The 24,839-nt window shown below is 41.4% G+C and overlaps 2 protein-coding genes across 3 annotated transcripts in view; one reads left to right on the plus strand and one right to left on the minus strand.

Moving 5' to 3' along the window:
• The first annotated feature begins 3,561 nt into the window (after positions 1-3,561).
• LOC139643904 (NLR family CARD domain-containing protein 3-like) lies at positions 3,562-19,987 on the plus strand. Of its 2 annotated transcripts, XM_071519197.1 has the most exons (9): positions 3,562-3,603; positions 4,484-4,547; positions 6,155-6,202; positions 8,450-8,732; positions 10,690-12,481; positions 12,585-12,758; positions 17,109-17,282; positions 17,455-17,501; positions 17,998-19,987. In XM_071519197.1, exons 4-9 carry the CDS (start codon positions 8,459-8,461, stop codon positions 18,651-18,653), a joined length of 3,117 nt encoding a protein of 1,038 aa, XP_071375298.1. In that variant the 5' UTR covers positions 3,562-3,603; positions 4,484-4,547; positions 6,155-6,202; positions 8,450-8,458; the 3' UTR covers positions 18,654-19,987. The 2 variants fall into 2 exon arrangements, with proteins under 2 accessions (XP_071375298.1, XP_071375299.1); XM_071519198.1 differs by lacking the exons at positions 3,562-3,603; positions 4,484-4,547; positions 6,155-6,202 and adding an exon at positions 4,439-4,457 and having other exon boundaries at positions 8,475-8,732.
• Positions 19,988-23,286: 3,299 nt separating this feature from the next.
• Positions 23,287-24,839, minus strand: part of LOC139643905 (scavenger receptor cysteine-rich domain-containing protein DMBT1-like) — a 42,811-nt gene continuing 41,258 nt past the window's right edge. The window contains exons 18-19 of the mRNA XM_071519199.1: positions 23,519-24,217; positions 23,287-23,395 (exon numbers count right to left, since the gene is read on the minus strand). Of these exons, the coding sequence (XP_071375300.1) occupies positions 24,213-24,217 (5 nt within the window). The 3' untranslated portion in view covers positions 23,287-23,395; positions 23,519-24,212. The remainder of the gene's footprint in view (positions 23,396-23,518; positions 24,218-24,839) is intronic.

The raw sequence follows: 24,839 nt of genomic DNA on the forward strand, positions 1-24,839 counted from the left end.
CTGGAACAGTAGACATGTACAGTGACAGATGAGGAGTGACAGTGAGGAGATGGTCGGAGGAGGCCTATGAGACACTTCAGGGCTGTTTTGAGGTGACAGACTGGCAGGCACTCTGTGAGACGCATGGAGAGGACATTGATGGGCTCACAGAGTGTATAACAGACTACATTAACTTCTGTGTGGATTGCACTGTCCCAGCACAGACTGTCCATTGTTATCCAAATAACAAGCCATGGGTAACAAAGGAAATCAAAGCCATCCTCAACACAAAGAAAAGGGCTTTCAGAGCTGGCAATAGGGAAGAGGTGAGAACAATCCAAAGTCACCTGAAAGGGAAGATCCGGGAGGCTAAAGAGAAGTACAGGAGGAAGCTGGAGCAGAAACTCCAGCAGAACAACATGAGAGAGGTCTGGAGCGGCATGAAGACCATCACTGGGTTCAGGCCGACTGGCGGCAGAGGGGCTGAGGGCGGCTCGGACAGAGCCAACGAACTTAATCTGTTCTTCAACAGATTTGACACAGTGACCCCTGCCCAGCCCCCCCTTGACTCATCTGTCGTCTGCCTCCAACCAACATCTACTCAATCGCCCCCCCCTCCCCCCTCCTACAGCCCCCCATCCTCCACTGAGGGTCCCACTTCCCCCCCCCCCTGGCTCCCAGACTGACTGCCCTCTCCAACCTGACGACTCCACCCCTCCCCCTCCCCTACCTGTAACCTCTACAGTGTGCTTCACAGCTGACCATGTAAGAAGACAGCTGATGAGACTCCACTCAAGCAAGGCTGCAGGCCCTGATGGTGTCAGCCCCAGGGTGCTCAAAGCCTGTGCCCCCCAGCTATGTGGAGTACTTCACCATGTCTTCAACATGAGCCTGAGTCTTCAAAGGGTCCCCGTGCTGTGGAAGACGTCCTGCCTCGTTCCTGTGCCGAAGACGCCGCGTCCCGCTGGCTCCAAGGACTACAGACCGGTGGCATTGACCTCCCACATCATGAAGACCCTGGAGAGACTTGTCCTGGAACAGCTCCGACCCATGGTCAAGCCACTCTTGGACCCCCTCCAGTTCGCCTACCAGCCCCGACTTGGAGTTGAGGACGCCGTCATCTACCTGCTAAACCCACCTGGACAAACCGGCGAGCACTGTGAGGGTCATGTTTTTTGACTTTTCCAGTGCTTTCAACACCATCCGGCCGGCTCTACTGGGTGAGAAGCTGACAGCGATGCAGGTGGATGCCCCCCTCGTGTCCTGGATTGTCAACTACCTGACTGGCAGACCGCAGTATGTGCGCTTGCAACACTGTGTGTCAGACAGAGTGGTCAGCAACACTGGGGCCCCACAGGGGACAGTCCTATCTCCCTTCCTCTTCACCCTCTACACCACAGACTTCAACTACAACACAGAGTCCTGCCATCTTCAGAAGTTCTCTGATGACTCTGCTATAGTTGGATGTATCAGCAAGGGTGAGGAGGCTGAGTATAGGGCTGTGGTGGGAAACTTTGTCACATGGTGTGAGCAGAACCATCTGCAGCTCAACGTGGCAAAGACTAAGGAGCTGGTTGTGGATCTGAGGAGGGCCAAGACACCGGTGACCCCTGTTTCCATCGAGGGGGTCAGTGTGGACATTGTGGAGGACTACAAGTACCTGGGAGTGTACATTGACCATAAACTGAACTGGGCTAAGAACACTGAAGCTCTCTACAGGAAGGGCCAGAGCCGTCTCTACTTTCTGAGGAGGCTGAGGTCCTTCAACATCTGCCGGACAATGCTGAGGATGTTTTATGAGTCTGTGGTGGCCAGTGCTCTCCTGTTTGCTGTTGTGTGCTGGGGCAGCAGGTTGAGGGCAGCAGACGCCAACAGACTCAACAAACTGATCCGCAAGGCCAGTGACGTTGTGGGGGTGGAGCTGGACTCTCTGGTGGCAGTGTCACAGAGGAGGATGCTGTCCAAGTTACATGGCATCTTGGACAATGTCTCCCACCCGCTCCATGACTTGCTGGTCAAGCACAGGAGCACATTCAGTGCAAGACTCATTCCACCAAGATGCACCACAGAGCGCCACAGGAACTCATTCCTGCCTGTGGCCATCAAACTTTTCAACTCCTCCCTCAGAGTGTCAGACACTCTGAGTCAGTAGACTAGCTCTTGAACTTATTTCACCCGGTCAGCAGTTATAACCCATAACTTATAACTTATATCTAACTGTGCAATACCAATTTTTTTGTGCAATAATTCAACTGCAATAATTCAACTGTGCAATACTTATTAATTATTTAATTATTAACACTGGTGTATGTATATATTGGAGTATGATGCATATTGTACAGAATTCTTATTTCTCTTATTTCTATATTATTATTATTATTTTTATTCTCATTGTTATATATTGTAGTATAATGCACATATTTTACATATTTCTTACTTTCGTATTTCTATTTTTCTTATAATTTCTTATAATTTCTCTACGCTTGTATATATTCACTTCTACAATGTGAGCAGCTGCAATGTAACCCAATTTCCCCTCGGGGATCAATAAAGTATTTCTGATTCTGATTCTGATTCTGATGTAATGTATTTTCTCTAATAATCAGCAGATGTCAGCATTTCATTAAACACAACAGTACATTGTTCTGCCAGCTGTGGTTCAGGCTGGATTCACAAACAGAAAAAAGTTAGGTATATTTTTAGATGGGAAGCATGGATAAAAATTAAAAACTGACTCACATTCATTCATTCAGTCATTAATTAATTCATCCATCCATTCACTCTCTCACTCACGGTTCGCCTATCCGCCCCCTAGTGTCCATTAGGAGTCACAATGATTTTCATATGAATTGACCTAATTGTGACTCAAAAAAAGAGTAAGGTAGCATCCAAAGTTATGAAAAAAACGACTGGATACAATACTCCTCATTCATCAGTGCAGTGTGAGGTTATATAGAAAGGTAAAAGTCCAATCATAAGCCACCATTACAACACAACAATCAGAGATCAGATGTGTCACAAATCAAATCACATTTCTGAGAGTGCCACCATATAACTCTATGAACTGGTAATCCCTTACAATAACGTACATTTAGCCCACATGATTTCACTCCTTAATTCATGCAAAATCCCCTTAAAATTAATAAAGGGAGTTATTAATGGAGGAGACACCATCAAAAACCCCTTAAATACCCCTTAAGTTTTAACTCCTTACTTTCTAATTTCATGTAAAATTCAGGGAGACAGGAACTTTCCATTAATAACTCATTAATAACCCTGTAACCTGCACAAAATGCATGAACAATCCCTTAATTAGCCTACACATGAATATGAATAAATCCCTTAGAAAAAAACATGATAGGCTACTACTACTTTTTAAAGCTGTTAATGGATGTTTATGTAATGAGAAATTATGGACATTTCAGGTATAAATTTAAGGGGTTTGGTTTCGTAGTGTGACGTGCACATAACACCGCTCCCCTCCCTCCCTCCCTCCCTCCCTCCCTCTCTCTCTCTCTCTCTCTCTCTCTCTCTCTCTCTCTCTCTCTCTCTCTCTCTATTTCCTTGTTGAAACTGCTGACTTTCACGTATCGGCGTAGCGCAAATTATCTTCACCACCTCAAGGTATTGTAACCAGCAGTTTACATGACAGTTTACAGTGTTTCTTACTTTAATGTGTTGACTCTATCCCAGCACAACTTTTATTCGTTCGTTTACTTTGACTATGAAAAAGAGGAAATCTCCCAGTCGGCCGTTAAAGGTGTGTCTGTCTGAAAAACTCGGTGTTTAGATTCAAAACAACTCAACGCCCCTCTGACGGTTTCCCAACATGTCAGTGGGTGTTAATGTTAAAGTCATCCAATACAAGTAGAAGTAGTATAGACTTTACTTATTAGTTTCATAGGCTATTAATTTCACCGATATGACTCGTCTGGCCAAGGAAGCTGCAGCAAGACAAACATGAAGGTTTGCAAACCAACTAGCCTACATACAACGTTTACGTCATGATACAATAGGCTACATTTCCAGTAAAATAAAGTAATCAATCTTTTGTAATCAAAAGACAGTAAAATCTCTTGCTAGAATAAAAAAAATGGAAGAGTTTAACCCCCTGTTACATGCTCCACCTCGGCAAGAAACTTTTTTGATGTTGTAGCTTTAATTTTGTCAGACAGCTTTTAGATCTTGGACCTATGCACTTATTTTCGCTCTGTTATTTAATTTTCAATCTTTCTCCATGCAGTAGCCTACGTGCTGAGCTGCTATTTGGTTCACTGTAGATGATCATGTGGGTAGTGTCGCCATCTAGTGGACATACAGTATAATTACACCACCTGATCTGTGATTTCTCTGCCTCAGACTTTGTACAGGTTAGACCGGTTTGAGGTTAGACCGGTTTGGGGTCAGACTAATGTTCCTAGACTTTGATAGTAGATGTTGTGAGGATGTGACAGGACTGATGAAGGAAAATAAGAAGCGTCTTCTCTCAATGTTTCCTCCACAGATGAAGGTAGAAACTCTCTGTGACTTGATCTGGATGTGAATTCACCAGGCAAACATCTTCCAAGGTAAAATTATAAATGTTTGATGAATATGCTAGCTGGCACTGTGTGCTATGACTGTATAGAAGACTTTTGTAAGAAAGTCAAGTCAAAGTTTAATATAGCCCAATATCACAAAATATGTCTTTCAAATCAATCAGTTGTTGCTTGCAGATGGAGTTCATGGTGCCACAATATCCAACATTTGTTTGTCTTTGTGGCCAAAAAGAACATCCTGTTTTACTTGTTACACTTAGTGGTAGCCTGAACAATATCATTTAGGTTGTAGTGTTCATTCGTTACATGATGAAATATGCAGGAAGTCCCAGAACTAGCCTGAAAGCTCAGATTCATGTTATGCATGGTTAATACATTATGTACAAAACACTACAACCTCCACAAAACTGACATTCTCTCTCTTTCACACAAAAACCTTTTGCAATTTTAAAGTCTTGATTGTCCCCAAAGCTTAAAAATCAGGTAATTCAGTCAGTTAATTTGACAGAAAGAGAAGATCTTGCTATTTTGTACATTATTCATACATTCAACTCAGTTTGATACATGATCCTGGGTTCATAGTTCGATATTATACCAATAGTTTGAGCAAAATCTGAGTGAAGACAAGTATGAGTGGAAAAAAATCTATTTTTATTTCTGATGCTGGCAAGATGATGTGTGGGTTTATTTTTAACTTACAATAATGCTAATTTAATTGCTGTTCTATACAAACGTGCTACTTTTCCCAACAATCTTTCTATGTTGGGCCTAATATTTCAGTTATTTTCACCGTATGATGTGGTTAAATTACACCATTTTATAGACGCATAATAATACCATAATAAAACTCGACCTGGGCATTATCCAACAAGACTTGGTGTCTAGCCAAAGGTTAGACTGGCTTAATGTTTTACCAATGTTTCTAGACTTTGGTAGTGAAGTTATGAGGATGTGACAGCAGCCTAAGATCAAATTAACAGACACCTGTTAACGCACGACACGGACAGGGTGGCTTTGGTAAGAAAAAGGTTTTATTGTAAAGGAGGATCTGGATGAGGGGCCGATGGCAGGGAACGGGAATCCGGTGGCAGCAGGGGGGGGGAGTGATGGTGAGGAGGAGCAGGGCTTGGCGTGAGCGTGGGATGAGGGAGCAGGAGGAGCTTGGAGGCTAGGAGGTTGCTGGCAGGGAGGCAAGCAGGAAGACAGGCAGGTGGGTGATGATCCTGGGACACAAGAGAGGCTGGTTAGTAACCTGAAACACGAAGAGACAAAATCACTAGGAGTTCAAACTAGATTGGCCTGGAAGCGTCTCTACCACAACAAATTGAAACAACAATCTGGCGAAGAAGGGTTGAAGAGCCGGGGTAGATACACTGCAGGCAGATGAGCTGATGAGAGGCGGGGGAGCAGGACGAGCAGAGCCGGGAGCCAGGAGAACGAGGAAGGGAGACCGCACGCCCACACCCACACGCACACAAACAAAACATAGACAGAGAGAGAGACGGACAGGGGAGCACTGGGAACACAGGGAAGGGGAAACACAAGGAAACACTAGGGAATCTTCTGGGGCTACGGCCACGGCAGTAACAACACATGGAGAATAAACAGCACCTTCTCTCTCAATGTTTCCTCTACAGATGAAGGTAGAAAGTCTCTTTGACTTGATCTGGATGTGAATTCACCAGGTAAGGATCTTACCTTACATTAATGGTGCATTTACTTTACAGAAACTATGAATCCTGTTTTCAAGAAGAATATATTTCTCTTTCTTTGGTACTCTTTGGTACTGAGTAGTTGTATTAAGAGTATATATGAAAATCTGCTTATTTTTAATGTAAAACTCCCAAATGATCTGTTGTTGTAGCAATAGAGAGATGTTAGCAGCAATTATTAAATACCACCATCACTGAAACACACCTAACAATACACCCAGATAAAATATACAATAAAAGGCAAATGTAATGCCATTAAGTGGTTAGTGTGACAGCTCTAAGCCAATTTAAGCAGGTAATAATGGACATAAGCCCTCACATTTTTTTTTTTTTACTTTATTGGCATGACATTTTAGCCTACACTTAAGATTACAATCCATAAATAAATACTTTATATAGCCTAGATGCCATCATGTAAACAAGTAGGCTACTACAGTAAACACAAACACCTCTACACCTGAATCAACTTAAAATCCACAGTAGCCTATACAGATATGCAAATGAATGTCCTCTCTGTCTGCCACCACACGTCACTATGTGTCACTTCCATCATTAAGGAGCGTCTTGGCAGAAATAATTACAAAAAATCGAGTACTATACAAATACTATAGAAATTGGGTTATACTTACACTTCCCCGTAACCATAGTAACTCACTCTCAGTCCTGCCTGCGTGCGCGCGGCGCGAGGAGAGGGAGAGACGCTGTGCTGCTGCCAAAATACACCCACAAGTACTTGTTACTGACTGATTGGTTCCCGGTTCCTGCTGTTGACTGTCCACTCCCTTCATTCACTACGGCGGCGGCAGAACACGGAAGAGGTCGCGGGACCTGAGCAGCGAATATACCGCACGAGATAGAAAAAGTTAAGTCGTGAAATCCCTCGCGGCTCTCGGTAAAGCGTCATGTAACATCTGTGCGATTTGTTAGAGATTTAGAGACGGTCCTGCCGATCACAAAACTGTTGAGGAAGTAAACTTGGGGTCGTTACCAAAACCCGGGGTGGTGTCCTGCTCGACCTGACAGACATGACTAACTGAACACAGAATCCGTGAGTAGCCTGTACTGACACGTTTCTATCTTCTGTTTTTGAACTGAGAACATAAGGTATTTTTTTTTATTTTTTTTTAACTGAACTGAGCGTTTATTTAACATAACTGACTTTTCGTTGTCTGAACTCTGGGGAAAACCTGGACTGAATCTTGTGAATTGATTTGGTAACACTTTATAATAACCACCATTAATAAATGGTAAATTGATAGTTAATTAAACTTTAGTTAATAGTTATTTTACTGTTAACAAACAATGAAATGATCATTAATAATGTTTACTAATTATTAGTAATGCTATAATTTATGTTATTTTATCATTAATTTGTGTAATATAAAATAATGTTGATAAATTATATATTGTATCGTAGCTTTTTACCCTTTTTACCGTCTCTTATCAGCTATGATACAATATATAATTTATAAACAAATGATTTTATATTACACAAACTACTGATAAAATAACATAAATTATAGCATTACTAATAATTAGTAAACATTATTAATGATCATTTCATTGTTTGTTAACAGTAAAATAACTATTAACTAAAGTTTAATTAACTATCAATTTACCATTTATTAATGATGGTTATTATAAAGTGTTACCCTCACAATATATTTGTCTAAAACTGAAATATTTTTATTTTTTTCACTTCAGTGCGTATATCTTTTGTGAGGTTGACTAATAATCTTATCTTTGACTTGACTTATCTTAAATGCCAGATTGCCACCCCAACCCCTCAGTCAAACCGTCACAGTCTGTCTACACTTCTCCCTCTTGTGGTTTTACAGTTTAATGACTCAGGAGAAACGCTGTAAGTGAATGTGTAGAGAGATACATAGATGGCATGAAAACATGGACTTTCAAGTATTTTTGGTGGCTCATTCTGCAGGATGCTGGAAAGCCAAGTGGAAAAAAAATCAATTTTATAAAGGGAAATAGAGAAAATAATATTGGTTATTTACTTTTTTTTTCCTCTTTGTTTCCCTTTATTGCTCTGACCGCTTTAGTGCTCTGACCTTGTTGAAGACATTTTTGCATGTATAGGAAGTCTAAAACCACATGTCTAACACACTGGTATTGATGAGGTTAGATGAGATTCATCTTTACTCATTGTGGTGGAAAAATTACAAAATTGTCCTATAAGTCGAAAATTTCCTCTAACTTTACCAGGGAGCAACGATGACGATGCCTGTAGATCTCTTGGGACTTTTAGAGGATTTGGGAGACGATGAGTTCAAGAAGTTCAAGTGGTACCTGCGGCAGCCTGACGTCCTGGAAGGCTTCCTGGTCATCCTAAAGAGCCGACTGGAGAAGGCAGACAGGATGCACACAGTGGATCAGATGGTGTACACCTACAGCGAAAATACTCTGGAGGTGACCAAGAAGGTTTTGAGGAAGATCAACAGGAATGATCTAGTGCAGAGTTTGTCAAACATCAGTTCAGCACCCAAAGGTAAGTTGTTGTGACAAAACAGTTATTGGCAGGCCGTTCAGTGACAAAAGCATTTCATTTTATCACATTACCTTCCCTCTCTGCCTCAAGAGGAAGCTCAGGCCTACAAGACAGCAAATAGGTTCATCTTGGCCACTCTGTATCTACCATTGAAACTGTAGGATTGCAGTTTTTGTCTCTCATAAACAATAATTGATGCGTGATCCATCTCCAGATAGAACGTTCGCCCCAGTAGATAGTATCGGAGGCTGTCCCAGATAAGAGAAAAATAGTGAAAAAGATAGAATTGGTATATGGTATCACATAATTCCTATAAAACGCCAACACTTCATACAATCAGTTTATATAGAGTGCGAGCTGTATCATTTTTACATGTACTCTCTTGTTAGCCTGCATCAACACAATAGATGTGTGGAGAGAGACAGGCTGCCTTTTGAGGGGCTACGCAGCCTTGTACATGTTGCATCACCATTGTACCCAAAATCGAATTAAAGAACAACCTTGAGTTTATTGTGGTTACCAACCCAAGTGTACTGTCTGAAATGTAGTTTACATATATTAGCAAAAAAAACAGTAAAGAAAAGTAAGTAACAGAAAGTAAGAAAAGTACAACTGCTCCATGGATACCAAAAAAGTTGCAACTAATTGCAACTAATTACGGCTGTGAATCGCTTAAAAAATAAACTAATTAATCGCACAATTTGCTGTTATTAATTGCAATTAATCGCTCTTTTTTTCCCTGACTGAAGCTTGTAATCATAGATATTTAACGTAGAATGACCAAATTAATCGCTAAATCACCAAATTAATGTAGAATTAGCAGAAAGGGCGTGTATGTTAAATCAAATACTATTGTTTAATGGCATCTTTGTAATTGAACCACAGGTCATTTCCATCAAAAAAACAACACAGATCCAGTACAGGCCCATGGCGTGTGTGTTCAGTTCAGTGCATTGAAGCATTGCCACACGGTTATTGGTTAAATTACCTAATTAAATTACTGTTAATTGAATACCATAAGGTAGTAACGTTGACTACCAGTAAAGTTTAACACAGGCGAGTACATTGTGAGACTGTTGGATTGAGTACAGTGCTGCTGGTGTGCTGGTCTGTGCATCACCAAATGACAGACCTGACATAATGTGACATCAGGCGCATTAGACATCGATTTAGATTAAATTCAAACAATCAATTTCTATACATTGACCAACTTTTTATTTTGCCTATGTATGGGAAACACTGCATCTCACAGCCAACAACACCCTCTACCCCCAGCTGTACCATGGGGAAAAAAAACTGCAGTAATTGCGTTAATGTTTTTTAATATATTAAACATTTCAAATTAATCTAAAAAATTAACATGTTAATTTTCACAGCCTTACAACTAATAAAACACAGCTAGAAATGCTTAATGAGAATTAGTAGCACGGTTTTAATCTTTGGAGCCGTTGAATAATAATAAATGGTGCCATAACAGTTACTTTATACCTTATCTGCAGTCAGGACGATGGGCACTGAATAGGAATGAAAAGTTAGGCAGACCAAGACCAAGTGCCGAACTACCCCCACCCATCTGATGCTTCAACATTAACTGAGGGTGGTGAACTTAGTGTGTTGACAGTTTATTTGTAATGCTATAAATGTTGAAAACAACATTTTCCTCAGAGATGGTCCAGTGCAATATGTTCTTAATTTGCCACAGGACTGCAATCCTTTATGTATGTTTATTTGCTGCAAAGACGTTTTGGGCCAATTGCCCTTCCTTAGCTTGCAAAGTGGCAGTGACAGCCAGAATACTGAGCAGTTCCCCTGGTCAGAACCAGATTGTACACTAACCAGTAATGACCTGAGCCATGGGGTTGGGACATGTATATGTACATGTATATTTACCAAGAAATATTACTAATATTTATTGTGACATCCTCTCATTGATATCATCTGTTCGTTATTCATTCAGTGACTCTTGCCGAGTGCCAGCGTAGACACAAGTCCAACCTGAAGAAGAAGTTTCGGCGTTTGTTTGAGGGGATCGCAAAATCAGGAAAGTGGATACTTCTGCATGAGATCTACACAGAGCTTTATATCACTGAAGAAAGGACTGGAGAGGTCGACAGTGAACATGAAGTCAGACAGATTGAAACAACATCCAGGAAACCAGTGAGCCCAGAAAACACAATCAAAAGTGAAGATATCTTTAAACCTGTACCTGGAGAAGATGAATCAAGCAGAATACTCATGACAAAAGGAGTGGCTGGCATTGGGAAAACAGTCTTAACACAAAAGTTCACTCTGGACTGGGCTGAAGACAAAGCCAACCAGGATATACAGTTCACATTTCCATTTACTTTCCGTGAGCTTAATTTCCTGAAAGAGAAAAAGTACAGCTTAGTGAAACTTCTTCACCACTTCTTTACTGAGACCAAAGAAGCAGGAATCTACAGGTTTGACAAGTTCCAGGTTGTGTTCATCTTTGACGGTCTGGATGAGTGTCGACTTCCTCTAGACTTCCAGAACAACGAGATCCTGACTGATGTGACAGAGTCAACCTCAGTGGATGTGCTGCTGACAAACCTCATCAAGGGGAAACTGCTTCCCACTGCTCGCCTCTGGATAACCACACGACCTGCAGCAGCCAATCAGATCCCTCGAGAGTGTGTTGACATGGTGACAGAGGTGAGAGGCTTCACTGACCTGCAGAAGGAGGAGTACTTCAAGAAGAGATTCAGAGATGAGGAGCAGGCCAGCAGAATCATCTCCCACATCAAGAAATCACGAAGCCTCCACATCATGTGCCACATCCCAGTCTTCTGCTGGATCACTGCTACAGTTCTGGAGCATGTGTTGAGAACAGATGAGAGAGGAGAGATGCCCAAGACACTGACTAAGATGTACATCCACTTCCTGGTGGTTCAGTCTAAACTGGGGAATGTCAAGTATCATGGGAGAGCTGAGACAGATCCACTCTCAAATGCAGATAACACCAATATGATTCTATCTCTGGGAAAACTGGCTTTTGAGCAGCTGGAGAAAGGCAACCTGATCTTCTATGAAGCCGACCTGACAGAGTGTGGCATTGATATCAGAGCAGCCTCAGTGTACTCAGGAGTGTTCACACAGATCTTTAAAGAGGAGTGTGGGCTGTACCAGGACAAGGTATTCTGCTTTGTCCATCTGAGCATTCAGGAGTTTCTAGCAGGTGTTTATGTTTTTCGCTCATTCATCAACACTGGGGTCAATCTAGTGTCAGAAGCCTCGTGGTGGGCTATGCTATTCAGAGACAAATCTGCAGTAAAATACCTCTATGAGTGTGCTGTGGAAAAAGCCTTAAAGAGTCCAAATGGACACCTGGACTTGTTCCTCCGCTTCCTCCTGGGTCTCTCACTGGAGACCAATCAGACTCTCCTACGAGGCCTGCTGAAAAGGACAGGAAGTAACTCACAGACCAATCAGGAAACAGTCCAGTACATCAAGAGGAGGATCAGGGAGAATCCTTCTCCAGAGAGAAGCATCAATCTGTTCCACTGTCTGAATGAGCTGAATGACCATTCTCTAGTGGAGGAGATCCAACAGTACGTGAGATCAGGAAGTCTCTCCACAGACAAACTCTCCCCTGCTCAGTGGTCGGCTCTGGTCTTCATGTTGCTGTCATCAGACAAAGAGCTGGACGTGTTTGACCTGAAGAAATACTCTGCTTCAGAGGAGGGTCTGCTGAGGCTGCTGCCAGTGGTCAAAGCCTCCAACAAAGCTTTGTAAGTGCAGAGATATCTGGACAGATTAAATATATTTAACATGATGTTTTTTAAAGAGAGTCATTTTCAAAGTTCTTGTTTTTCTTTGTCATTAATTCTTCAGGCTGAGTGTCTGTCAGCTGTCAGAGAGAAGCTGTGAAGCTCTGGCCTCAGTTCTCAGCTCCCAGTCCTCTAGTCTGAGAGAGCTGGACCTGAGTAACAACGACCTGCAGGATTCAGGAGTGAAGCTGCTCTCTGCTGGACTGGGGAGTCCACACTGTAGACTGGAAACTCTCAGGTCAGTATTCCTGGACCTCTTTGACAGATGACTATTTAATTTACATGGTTACTGTGAGCGAATAAACACCTAACCTGTGTTGGATTTTCTTTGCTTAGGTAATTTTCAAGTCTATTGTGAAACCAAACTACCGACTACTTTCAAGCCTCTGTGAACTACTATTCCGGCTTTCTTCTGTTACAGTTTTAATACGTATAGACTCCACAGGAGTCTTTCTAACACACATATGTAGGTTATACATAATTTTCTTGTATTTACTGAGAGATAGGTTAGCTTTTAGGTTTTTACAGGTCCAAATGAAAATGAAGAGGATGAATGTTTGACCAAATGGGCATGTGAGTGTGTGTGTGCATGTGTATTGTGGCCTTGTGTGAAGTTCAAAATCGAGTTGGTTGAAATGATTTAAATGGGTTCAGAGTATCAAATCAATGCCAAAATTTAGCCAGAATTTGTATGTGCTTGTGTGTGGTTGAAAATCTTTTCTCTGTGGCATCTTCATTGTTTATGGTATCAGAAAGAACTTCTAAGATTCTGTCACAAATTGAACTGAAAACAAAGCAGATCATGAGATGAGCTGTACTGGAGATAATTATATGTTCTCCTAGCATCCGACTGCATTATCACAACAAATTTCAGCGCAGTATACTAATGAGCACATTTAACATGTAAATGGTCTTACAAAGTTTACAATGGGGAGTTTACAATCAGGGCTAGGACCTATTTTTCAGAAAACCCATGTATATTTTATACAAAAGGAAACAAGCTTCTAGTCAAATTTATGTACCACTTTATCACAAGCATGTCTCAACGGGCTACATACCATATCATATACATGTCATATACCCTACTGCATCATATAGATATATATCAGATATAAAGTTCGATTGGAGTTGACACTGGCAGAATCTAAGGTTGTAATAGTCAGGAGTGCAGCACCTCCTGTGTTAGCAGGAAAGAGAGTGCAACAGGCACAGTCAGCTCTAAGACAGGGATATTTTAGGCCGGGTGCAACAAGGGCGAGGGGGCTTAGGCCTGGGGATAGGGCAACCATAATCGAGTATTCAATTAAATTCAAACCTTTATTTAAACTCGAATTACCATTGAGGTTGCCCTCATTTACAATGATGTTGAGTTACAAACAAGTTAAAAGTTTAAAATAAATAGGACAAGACATAGATTAGAATAAAGAAAATCAATTAAAACAAGAGTAAGGTAAGGCAACTTCATCAGAGAAGAAAAAGATGGTTGTAGATCAAATACATCAGGAGGAGTCAGCAACGTGTGCCAAGGCAGTGTCTCAGGCAAAGCAGGGCCAGTGGATGAAGTGGGAGGGTGCAGAGAGGAAGAAACTCAGCTGGAGAGAGCTATGGAGGATGGAGGCAAACCACATAAAATTCATCATTGGTGCTACTTATGTGTTTCCCATCCCCCCAAAATCTTAGCCAATGGGTAGGTGAGATTTTGTGGAACTCACACTGCCATTGGAAGATGCAGTAGATGAAGCGTATGAAAGGAAGATGCTCAAGTATTCTGACTTGGCAGCTGAGGTGGAGCAGCGAGGTTGGAATGTACGATTGAAGCCTGTTTAGGTGGGTTGCAGAGGATTTGTAGGCAGATCAATGTTAGCACTTTGTTAATTAGGTATCAATGGACAGAGGTTAAAGCAGGCAGTTAATACTAAGTCAGACGCAGCCATGGGGCCAGCAGGGCCAGTCAGACTTAACTTTGGCTAAGCAGATACAACATGGATATGCAGACTGCTGAGTTGGTCGGGTATCTGCTCTCTGCTTGGGCAGTGTAGGATGTAAACTTCATAGTATGTGTGACTTGGTAGGGTTTAGATGAGGCGTGTGACTTAATGTCCTGAATAGAGAGGGATATTGATGGTAGTGTGTGATGTAAAGTAGTGTTGCTGATAGCAGCGTGCAGGTAACAGTGAAAGTAGTGGACTTAGGTCTGCTGAGTCTGGGCAAAGAGGGGGGTGTTTCTGGGACGCTGGAATACACTGTTGAGCCTTCTCGTGGTGTCATGGGCCTAATTCAACGAAACATCGGTGAAGGAGGGTGCCCACTTGATAACCCCAATGATTTGCCTACGCTCACTCACCCTGAAACTAGAGTAGGTAGCTGGTGAATTTTGGTGCCTGTTTTATGGTGCTGTAGATTTATGACGGTGTAGCTTGATGTTTTCTATGGTACTCTTTGGTATGGTAGTGTATCATTCTATTAGACTCTGAGTAGGGCCTCCATATGAATGCTCACCATGGGATATTAACATCATATCCTGTGTATTGATAAATGCTCATATACCATACTACATCACTATATACTATGTACCATACTACATCATATACATATTATGTACACATTATACACAACGAAACATACACATTATATACGACATCACATACATCATGTACCTTAGTTGTAAGTATGCATCGTGTGATGCACCTGGACACATCAACTTGGAGGTTACCTGCGGTCATCGGGTGTTTGGGGTCTTTCAGCATCAGACACACTCACCCAGGCAACCAGCCAAGGTTGATCAAGCCTTGACCTATGTCCATGCAGCATTAGCCTACGAATCACTCCTCCTAATCCACAGCCATCTGGAGGCTCTTTCAGCAGCCTCTGTGGTGGTCCTCTTTGAGCCTCCTGTGATATCCAGCAATGTGTTGGCTCTGCAGTGACTGGCTAGCAAAGCCTCTGCACCCCACTTCAGTGGGCTTAGAGTGAGACCTCCACCCCTGCCTGTGACACTGTCACCCGTGCCTGCGACACTTTCACCCCTGCCTGCGACACAGTGAACTTGATTTTCAGAGCCAGTTAACTTGATTTTGGGTGATGAGCTTTTCCAGGCCCTGGGGGATCCATCTGCTTCCCGGGACTGATATAGTAGTCACTATGGGGTAATCCATAAAAGCTCTAATTAGGAGCTGTCTCACACCAGTCTTGGTCAGAGGGCCTCTGCACCCCATTTCAGCTGATTTCAGCCCGTGATAATCCCTTTCTCCAGCCGATGCCAGTCTGATGTTTTTGACCCACAGTGAGTGGGTCAAAGTGATCCTCTGGCTGGATTTACCATAGTAGTCCAGGATGAGGTCCTAGATCATCCCTGGGATGTAATGCTGGTCCATTACAACCTCCACCAGCTTCTGGAGTATTGAGCCATATGCATTGGCGAGATCCAACCACGGCATAACTAGGTCCCCCTTCCAACATGTGCTTCCCCGATTGTCTGTTTGACCACACTTGAATGCTCCAAGCATCCTGACACTCCCAGGATCCCAGTCCTCTGCACTGATGTATCCATCTAGGAGTTCTTGAGGAGGAGCTCTGTCAGTCGTCGGGCTATGATACTGAAAAATATCTTCCCTTTGATGCTAAGCAGAGAGATGGTTCCTGAACAGGGTCTATAGGGTCTCCACTAGGTCCTGGGGCTGCACTGGCTCGGGCTCCTCTAATGACCTTCTGGACCTCCTTCCAGCTGGGTTCCCGCATGTCAAATTTCACTGTGGGACTTGACGGACTCAACAAGGCCATATACTGCCCCAGGTCTTCCCTTGCTGCATCACTGTAGGTATTCTGGAGATAATTGTCAATCTCCTTTCTGCAGGCAATGTGGCCACTGCGCTTCTCCCCGAGAGCTGTTTAGTAAATCCAAAGGGATTTGCTATAAAGGCGGCTCGTGTCCTGACAAGCGCTTCTTCCTGAGGATATCCTGTAGCTCAACTGACGGTGGTTTCTCCTCCTCCCTCACCTCCTTGAACTGCTTCCTCAGGGTCCTCAGTTTCTGTCTCAGATAATGGATTTTATTCACCCTGCTGTTCATAGAGTAAGGGGTCCTGCTGACTTTCTCGTTAACTATGCCAAATCTCTTAGTGGCAAAGCTGATGGTGAACGCTGACAGTTTGGAGTTGCCAGTCTGAATCTCCCCTAGCTGTTGTCTCAAGGATCCTACATGCATCTTCCTCTAACTGAAGCCACTCTCTCCGCTTGCTGGCTGGAGGCCATTTGACCCACCAATGTTCTGGTGCTCTGCTAGGGGTTGGAGCTTCTGGTGTGTAGAGGTTCTGGGTGCTGAGGGGTAACTCCAGCCCTGTGCATTCATCTTGGCCTGGTGAATTTCCTGGCCATACTGGTTTTTGCAGACCTTGCCACAAATGCAACTCACACTTGTTGTTAAAGCATCCGCCATTGTTGATGTCCTTTGGTCCACTTCCACTGGGGATTGGGGTGCAATCAAAAGCAATCCTCAATAATTAACAATAAATAAACTACACATGACTGAAAGAAAACTCAACAATATGTAAGTGTTTGCTACTGTGTGTGTGTGTGTGTGTGTTTATAGGCTGTCAGGCTGTCTGGTCACAGGGGAAGGCTGTGCTTCTCTGGCCTCAGCTCTGAGCTCCAACCCCTCCCATCTGAGAGAGCTGGACCTGAGCTACAATCATCCAGGAGACTCAGGAGTGAAGCTGCTCTCTGCTGGACTGGAGGATCCACGCTGGACACTGGACTCTCTCAGGTATGGAAAGGCTTGCTGGTAGGCAGAGGCAATGTGTTATATAGAGGGATAGAGTTGGTAACCATTTTCTCAGTCAGACTGTAAAGCTGTGTCATATTGGAGGTTATTAAATGCAGACCTTTCCAATTTCAAAGATAATGTGCTGGGATTTGAATTGTTTTTACCCCCCCAGTGTGGACCATGGTGGAGTCCAGAGGTTGAAACCAGGTCTGAGGAAGTGTAAGTGTGTGTTTAGTTTTATTTATAAAAACAAAGCAGCGCACATTCAAATTCAGATGGTGTAGTTGCACTGTTGAACCCCTAAAACAGCATGTAGTTGACGGGTGACTACAATTACATTCTTTACTCCATGATTTTAGTGTTACTCTTCATTTAATTATGCAAGAGTAAAACACAATAAAGCACAGTAAAAACAATTTGCTCCCTAGTTCAGCAGCCTCTCTTCACTAAATCAAACAAGCATGACTTTTCTCTGCTATAAGGATGAATAGGTGACTGAGGAGCATTGATTTAAGGCAATTAAGATTATACATGCACGAATGACCAAATAGAAGTTATAAAATAACAGTAATGCAGAATTGTCTACATCTCCATAAAGAAATGCAATCTAATTTAGTTCCTGTGTAAATGGCTCTTGATAGATGGAAAGCCCATCTACACAGCAATATGTGACATCCAAACTGCTGCTGTATTTTGTTTTGCTCTCCCCCTTCAGATGCCTGTGAACTCACCCTGGACCTAAACACAGCACACAGAAACCTCTTTCTGTCTGAGGAAAACAGAAAGGTGACACTGGTGAGAGAGCAACAGTCATATCCTGATCGCCCAGAGAGGTTTGACCACTGTTATCAGGTGCTGTGTACAAATGGCCTGACTGGACGCTGTTACTGGGAGGTAGAGTGGAAAGGAGAGGTTTATATAGGAGTGACATACAGAGGAATCAGGAGGAGAGCAACAATTGATGACTGCTGGCTTGAACAGGATGACAAGTCCTGGAGTCTGTTCTGCTCTGGTAATAGTTACATTGCTTGTAACAATAACATAAGAACAAACATACGTATCCCTCCCTCCTCTGACTCTAACAGAGTAGGAGTGTATCTGGACTGGTCTGCTGGCACTCTGTCCTTCTACAGAGTTTCCTCTGACACACTGATCCACCTCCACACCTTCCACTCCACATTCACCGAACCCCTCTACCCTGTGTTTGGGTTTAGGTTTGGGTTTGGGTTTGGTTTCAGGTTCAGGTTAGGGTTAGGGTTAGCCTTAGGGTTAGGTTTAGGTTTAAAGTTAGGGTATGGGTTTGGGTTCGGTTTGGGGTTTGGTTTAACGTTAGGGAAGTTTGACTCCTTAGTTTGTCTGTGTCAGATATAGGAGGGAGATCTGCCTCCTGTGCAGAGAAACACTCGCACTGCTGACCAAAGACAGCTGCTGAAATTATTGCTCACTGTGTACAGTATTACACATACACACACCCTAGTACTTCTATCCTCATGAGGACCATCCATTGACTAAATTCATTCCCTATCCACTAAACCTAACCCTAACCCTCACCACTACAATAAATAAAAACTAGTAGTAGTACCGGAATACACACACGCACACACAGACACACATATACACATACATATGTGAATAATCATGTTTTTCATATAGGTGTACTACTCATTTCACTGTAAATTGAGTATATTCTCTGTGTTGGATTAGGGTTTTAACATCACACATGTACAAGAATATGGATCTTTCCTCTGGACTTTTGTTTTATTTGGTATTTTATTCATCTCACCCCTCCAAGCTAAACATCTATTTTGTTTTCTACAATTCTACAAATTCTCTTTTTCGCAGAATTAAAATCCGAATGTACATTAATTGATCTTCTTTTCAAGCGAGCATCATTTTATATTTTTAATGTTTGCTGGAATTCTTCTTGCTTCTTTTAATCCACTAAAAGTGTCTGCAGCTCAGAAACAGTAAGTCCAAGAGCGATCATATTTGGTAGGTGGGCTGCTATGGCCCCCCACTACTGTAGTTGATGCAGCCTGTCATCCTACAGGGAAATTCCCTGCATCCCTGTTTCTGTTAATCCCTGAGGTGCCAGAACATCTGAGATGAGACACATCGGAATGTGCCCAAAATCATAAGAAACTGTTGATACAGACTCAGGGGATCACATTGTGTTTGACTCTAATATATATTTCTTGTTTTGTATGATCTGTGATGTTTTATAAAACAGTTATTTGCACTATTCAGATTCTTCATCTTTTCATGGGGCTTAGGTAGTCATGTTTAATGCCAAAATGCTCAGGAATTTGTAATGAGTTAAGTAGTGTCAGTGTTACCACGGCCAACTATATTGTGTAGATCTGGGAGCCAAAATTAATGTTTTATGCAGATGTAATGAGCTCTTGCCTGCCATAACTCAGATGGTACCAGCCCACTAACAAATCTGTTATTTGTGTTCAGTTTTCCAGATAGTTATACTGTCGCCCCTTCATTGCCATCATTGCTGATTCATGTCTTCCATTGCTCAACTCCTGTAATTGTGTCTGCTGAAATATTTGGTCCGTCAGTTTGTATGCTCCCATGATCATCTAGTCCACTTAATTCATCACAATTCAACCATAGATCTACCTCTTGTATTGTATTCACTTATTTGTATCTGTTTATTGAGTGTGCTTTAATTTAATAATAAATATATTTATTAGTCACATCTCCTGTGTTCATTGTGTGGGTGTCAGTTCAAGATTTCATGTGAGCCCTGTTGATGTTGTCTGTATCTTGTGCTCCGTTCTTTAATTTGCATTGAAGCTAGCTCTAAATTGTATTGATATCAGACACAATCAGTAACAACTCACACTCACACAACAAAAAATAGGCTACATCAATTGGCAGCATGGTGGTGCTATAACAAGCAACTTTTTGGCCAATGACCTCTGAACCCTTTGTTGCAGAGAGAAAATTCCTTTCAATGTCCGCCATATTGGATTTTACACCATTTTGATTTTTTTTCAAAATCACTTTTTTTTGCAAATGCTCCTATGGAGTTCATCTGATTCACACAAAACTTGGTATGGACCTTCTTGGGACCTTCCGCCATAAAAGGTTGTTTTTTTTTCACTTAAGTTTTTATTGAGTTCAACATTTATAAACATGTAAAACCAACAGTTAAACATGTACACAAACAAGAGAAAGGAAAAGAAAAAAAAGGGGGGGGAGTTACATTCTCAGTAGTTCATCCATTTTCACAGTTTCATCCACTAAATCAGTTGTCCTTTGTCTGTAAATCAGTTGTCTTCGTTGCTGCTTTGGGTCCTGAATAATGTCCATTTCTCCCACTGTTCTTCCAGCTGTGCTTCTTGCAATCTCAAAGGATATGTCAGTTTGTCCATTATGTAGAGTTCCTATACTATCTCTATCCATTGTTCCTGAGTAGGGGGATCCACTTTACCCCAATTTCCTTGTGATAGCTTTTTTTTACTAGCTATTGACAATATTTTGACCAGATACCTATCCCTTATTTGTACATTTTCTTCAGTAACGCCATAAAAGGTTTAAAGTTATAAAGATAAGTGGTAGGCCAAATGGTTAATAACTCATTGACCATTCATCTAATCAAACCAAAATTGGAAACCCATGTTGACTAGTGTTGCTTGAGCACACCCATATAAGTGTTTTGAGTTCTATCCCTAATGGGCACTACAAATGCTAAAAATTTATATCTCATAATTGACCACATAGATTTTTTCTAGGATCGCTCATATTCAAATCAAACATTTTTTTTTTTACAAAATCAGCCATATGTCATCCGCCAGTATGTGAAGAAACTTTGCTTCACTGCAGCCTGTAATAAATTAGGAAGTGGAAAACACTTGTGCACTACATCATTATGGTCTTATGTTTTTTCATTTTCCTCTTAACTTGTGTTTTTGTTGTATTCTAATAGGATTTTTATTTTTGTGATTATGTTACTAATCGTGTTATACTGAGAGGACCCAGCATACAAGCATTTCATTACACTGTTTATCCTGTGTACAGCAAGTGTATATGACAAATAAACACATTTAAGACCCTAGACATGAAAAGTTGTGAAATGTTTTTTTTTTTTTTAATGTCAGAAATTGAGTGATTAGAAATGTCTTACTGTAAATTGTACTGTAGAAAATCACTGATTTCATGCTGATGGCATCGGCCCCAGGATGTTAGAAACATGGACCAATCAGCTGTGAGGCGCCTGCAGCTTCTCTTCAACCTCTCACTGGGCCTGCGGAGGGCGCCACCGCTGCACACGACAACAAAGCAGAGGTACTAACATCCAGAAACATCATGAAGACCATGGAGAGGTTGTCTTGGATCATCTTAGACCTCTTGTGAGACTCCTGGTGCCTCTGCAATTTGCCTGGGGCTGATGCCATCAGCGACCACAGTCTTGCTGGGATGGAGCCGCCTCAGCTCCGTCCTCACCTGGTCAGCGGAGCGAGGTGGCGGGGGTGGGGGGGGGGAGTCTGAAGTCTGGGCCAAAGGTCAAAGGTCATAGAGTCTTTGCCATCCAGGCTCCTGGGATTTGGAAGGTCCTGACTGAGGAGCTGAGGCTGCTAAAGTCACATTCATGTAGATCAGTTCTGAAAACACTTTCATATCATTTGATTTTACTTATTTTATTATCACTGTAACTGCAAGTTTTATTGTTCTGTAAGTCTGTTTTTAATTCCTGTATTGGAATTCTTTTTAGCCTATCATAATAAACTGTATATAGTATATTTTTATTGCTTGCAAAGCCCATTTTAATTAATTAAATTGATTCATGTATCATTAAAGTGTTATAAAATGTGATTTAATTTTATTTTTCATTTATTAGTGTTACTATGATTTTAGTCATAGGAGTAGTAATTATAGTAGTAGTCATAGCATTATTAGAGTGGTTACAGTGACAGTTTTCTGGATAGCAGCTTATTTCTGTGTTCAGGTGGTTAAAATTGTGTTAAGGTGATGGATCTGTTGAGGATGAGGTTTTTGTGTGGAGTGAGGTCGCCCTCTAGTGGATTATACAGGCTACAGCATGATGCAGGTTGGCTGGTTTTCTGTAGTTTTATATTGTTGCTCTGCATTCTGTTTCTACTCTTAAAGTAAAGAAGCAGTATGTTGAGTTTTCTTTTTCTGCCTGTACAGATACAGGAGTCATAGACTATGGTAAATGGTTTTGGCTGGTATCTTGGTAGACAGCATGTAGATACTGTTGTACTATTGTAAACTAATAAGGGCAGTTTCCCTCCCACTCCTTTCTCGCAGTTTCAGGAAACATTCATTATCAAATATCAGTAGCTCCCCCTTCTGGACTGACAAGGAAAGGAAAGGTATAAAAAAACAAAAAGAACAAATGTGTGTTAAAACAAAACAAAAACAAACACTAAATGGTGGCACAACGGGCCCCCTAGCAGTCGCGGGGCCGACCCTAGTTTGGATCTGTAATTCTAAATATAGGTAAATTTTACTCCAGGTGATGATTTTCATATACATTTTCACCTATACCTCAAAAGCAGGTCAATTTCACTCCTGGAAACAAACCTTATGGAGCTTAAAACAGTCTTTATGTAAAACACAGCTTTCACTGTCAGTCAATCCTTGGATCAAACAATACAATTCAGACTGGAGAAAAAAACTCTAGGATAGGATAGACAAGGCCAGGATAGTCTATTGCCTGTTACTGCACCAGTTGTTATGAAGAAGAAGAAGAAGAAGAAGAAGAAGAAGGAGGAGGAGGAGGAGGAGGAGGAGGACCCCTAAATAGTCGCAAGCGATGAGAAAGGGGTTCAAGCAGACTGATTTTGATTTTGAGTGGATACATAACACTGATGTAATACTGGTCAAATGGGAATAAATTACAAAACACAAATTGTAATAGGTAGCATTTTATTGGTCATTGCAAAATAAAAACCATCACTTTGTTTTCAAAGTTGACCAAAAATGTTTGAGAAAGAAAAATATTTTTTAGCCATTTGCTAAGACATTCCATATTAATAACAAAAGGTAAAAAAAAAAATAAAAACAGTGGTACATAGGGAGGATTTTAAAACATTTAGCATGTTCATTTGCAAAAAAGATAACATTGTCCATGAATGCTGTAAAAAAAAAGGAAACAAAAAAAGAAATATAAATCATCAATGGTACATTAAAAAAAAATTTGAAAGAGAACTTTTGATGTGTGTGTGTGTGTGTGTGTGTGTGTGTGTGTGTATACACACTTGTTGATTAGTTAGATGTATGAGTTTCAAAGTGTCCATGTTGTCAAAGGGTTCTGGATCTTTGTCTGCCATTTGTTGGGTGATTGGCTGGATAGAGATAACTGTGTCATCACTGGTATATGTCACAGAAAAGGGGCCTTGGTCCAAAAAGTGCTCTTCAAGGTCTTCAGGGTCTGTCACTGGCGAAGCAAGGTTGTTGGTGCAGTATGTGTCAACTGTATGGTCATGCAGTTTTAAGGTTTTGTCATTTTTGTCAGATGCTATTATCATTGTGCTATTGTGCTAATGTGTATGACATTGACAACATTAACAACTGGCAATTGGTGCACCTGTGTTTGTTGTTTTGGTTCAAAAATCAATTGTGGCTTGCAGCATTTTGGACAGTAATATTTTTGTTTGATTTCTATTGCAGTTATTTTTCCTTCCATTGTAACATTTTAGAGATATGTTTGCAAATTTTTCTATTTCCTCAATTGTTGATCGTGTTATTGAGGTCAAGATTGTTTCATTCAAGTATTTGCGAGTGGTGAGATTTGTGAATCTGCATGATTTGCCAGGTTGAATTTGGGTAGTCTGTTCTTCCCAGATTTGTAGGGTGATGTGGTCACTTTGATCTGCTATTTGACATTTTTTGAAGAGTTTGTTTTTTCCATATACGATTGCAGATTCCATTTCTATTTTTGCATTTAGACTTTCAACCTGGTAGAATAAAAGAGAGAGACAGAAATATTACAAAGTTTTCAAATCAATTGCAACTTTATCAAGTATGTATTTCTAAGTAAGTAAATGCAATGAGACAGTTGAAAACAGTTTACATCAGAACAGTTGCAACACAGAGACAGGGGGGAGCAGGGTATGTTACACTATTGACTTCTTGAAAATGACCGCAAATGATACATTAAAATAGTGAAAATGTTGCACTGTATTTATTACATTGTCATATATTTCAGTGCATAATTATAATGCAGGAAGACCACCGCTCCAACTGGCTAAATCTTTGCTAAGGTGCTGGAAGCATCAATGAGTCCAAACTTGATAGAAGAGATTTCCGCACACTTAGATCTATGCAGTGTTTCACTTTATTTTGAGCTTTCGGTCTATCAGACCTTCATCAGAGCATACATGATTCAATAATGGACAGGAAGGTAAAAATAACCAATCCCATTCTAATCACTGGCAGTATGAAATACACCTGTGCACACCCTGGTGGTAGAAGCTCCACCTCTTGGGAATTCCGTTTTTAAGTGATGCATACAAATGGAAGCCATACTGGCTATAGAATACAAAAAAGAGGTGAAACACAGTGAATATAGAAACATAT

This window comes from Centroberyx affinis, unplaced genomic scaffold (genome assembly GCF_046629955.1).
Source record: "Centroberyx affinis isolate AG114_WGS23_722 - 3 ecotype Tasmania unplaced genomic scaffold, CSIRO-AGI_Caff_v1 ptg000674l_1, whole genome shotgun sequence".
Lineage (NCBI taxonomy): Eukaryota > Metazoa > Chordata > Actinopteri > Beryciformes > Berycidae > Centroberyx > Centroberyx affinis.

Excerpts from the sequence above, each read along its gene's own strand:
- LOC139643904 (XM_071519198.1), top strand. Across the intron at positions 8,733-10,689 it reads CATCAGTTCAGCACCCAAAG|TGACTCTTGCCGAGTGCCAG; the intron begins GTAAGTTGTTGT and ends TTATTCATTCAG. Across the intron at positions 17,502-17,997 it reads GAAACCAGGTCTGAGGAAGT|ATGCCTGTGAACTCACCCTG; the intron begins GTAAGTGTGTGT and ends CTCCCCCTTCAG.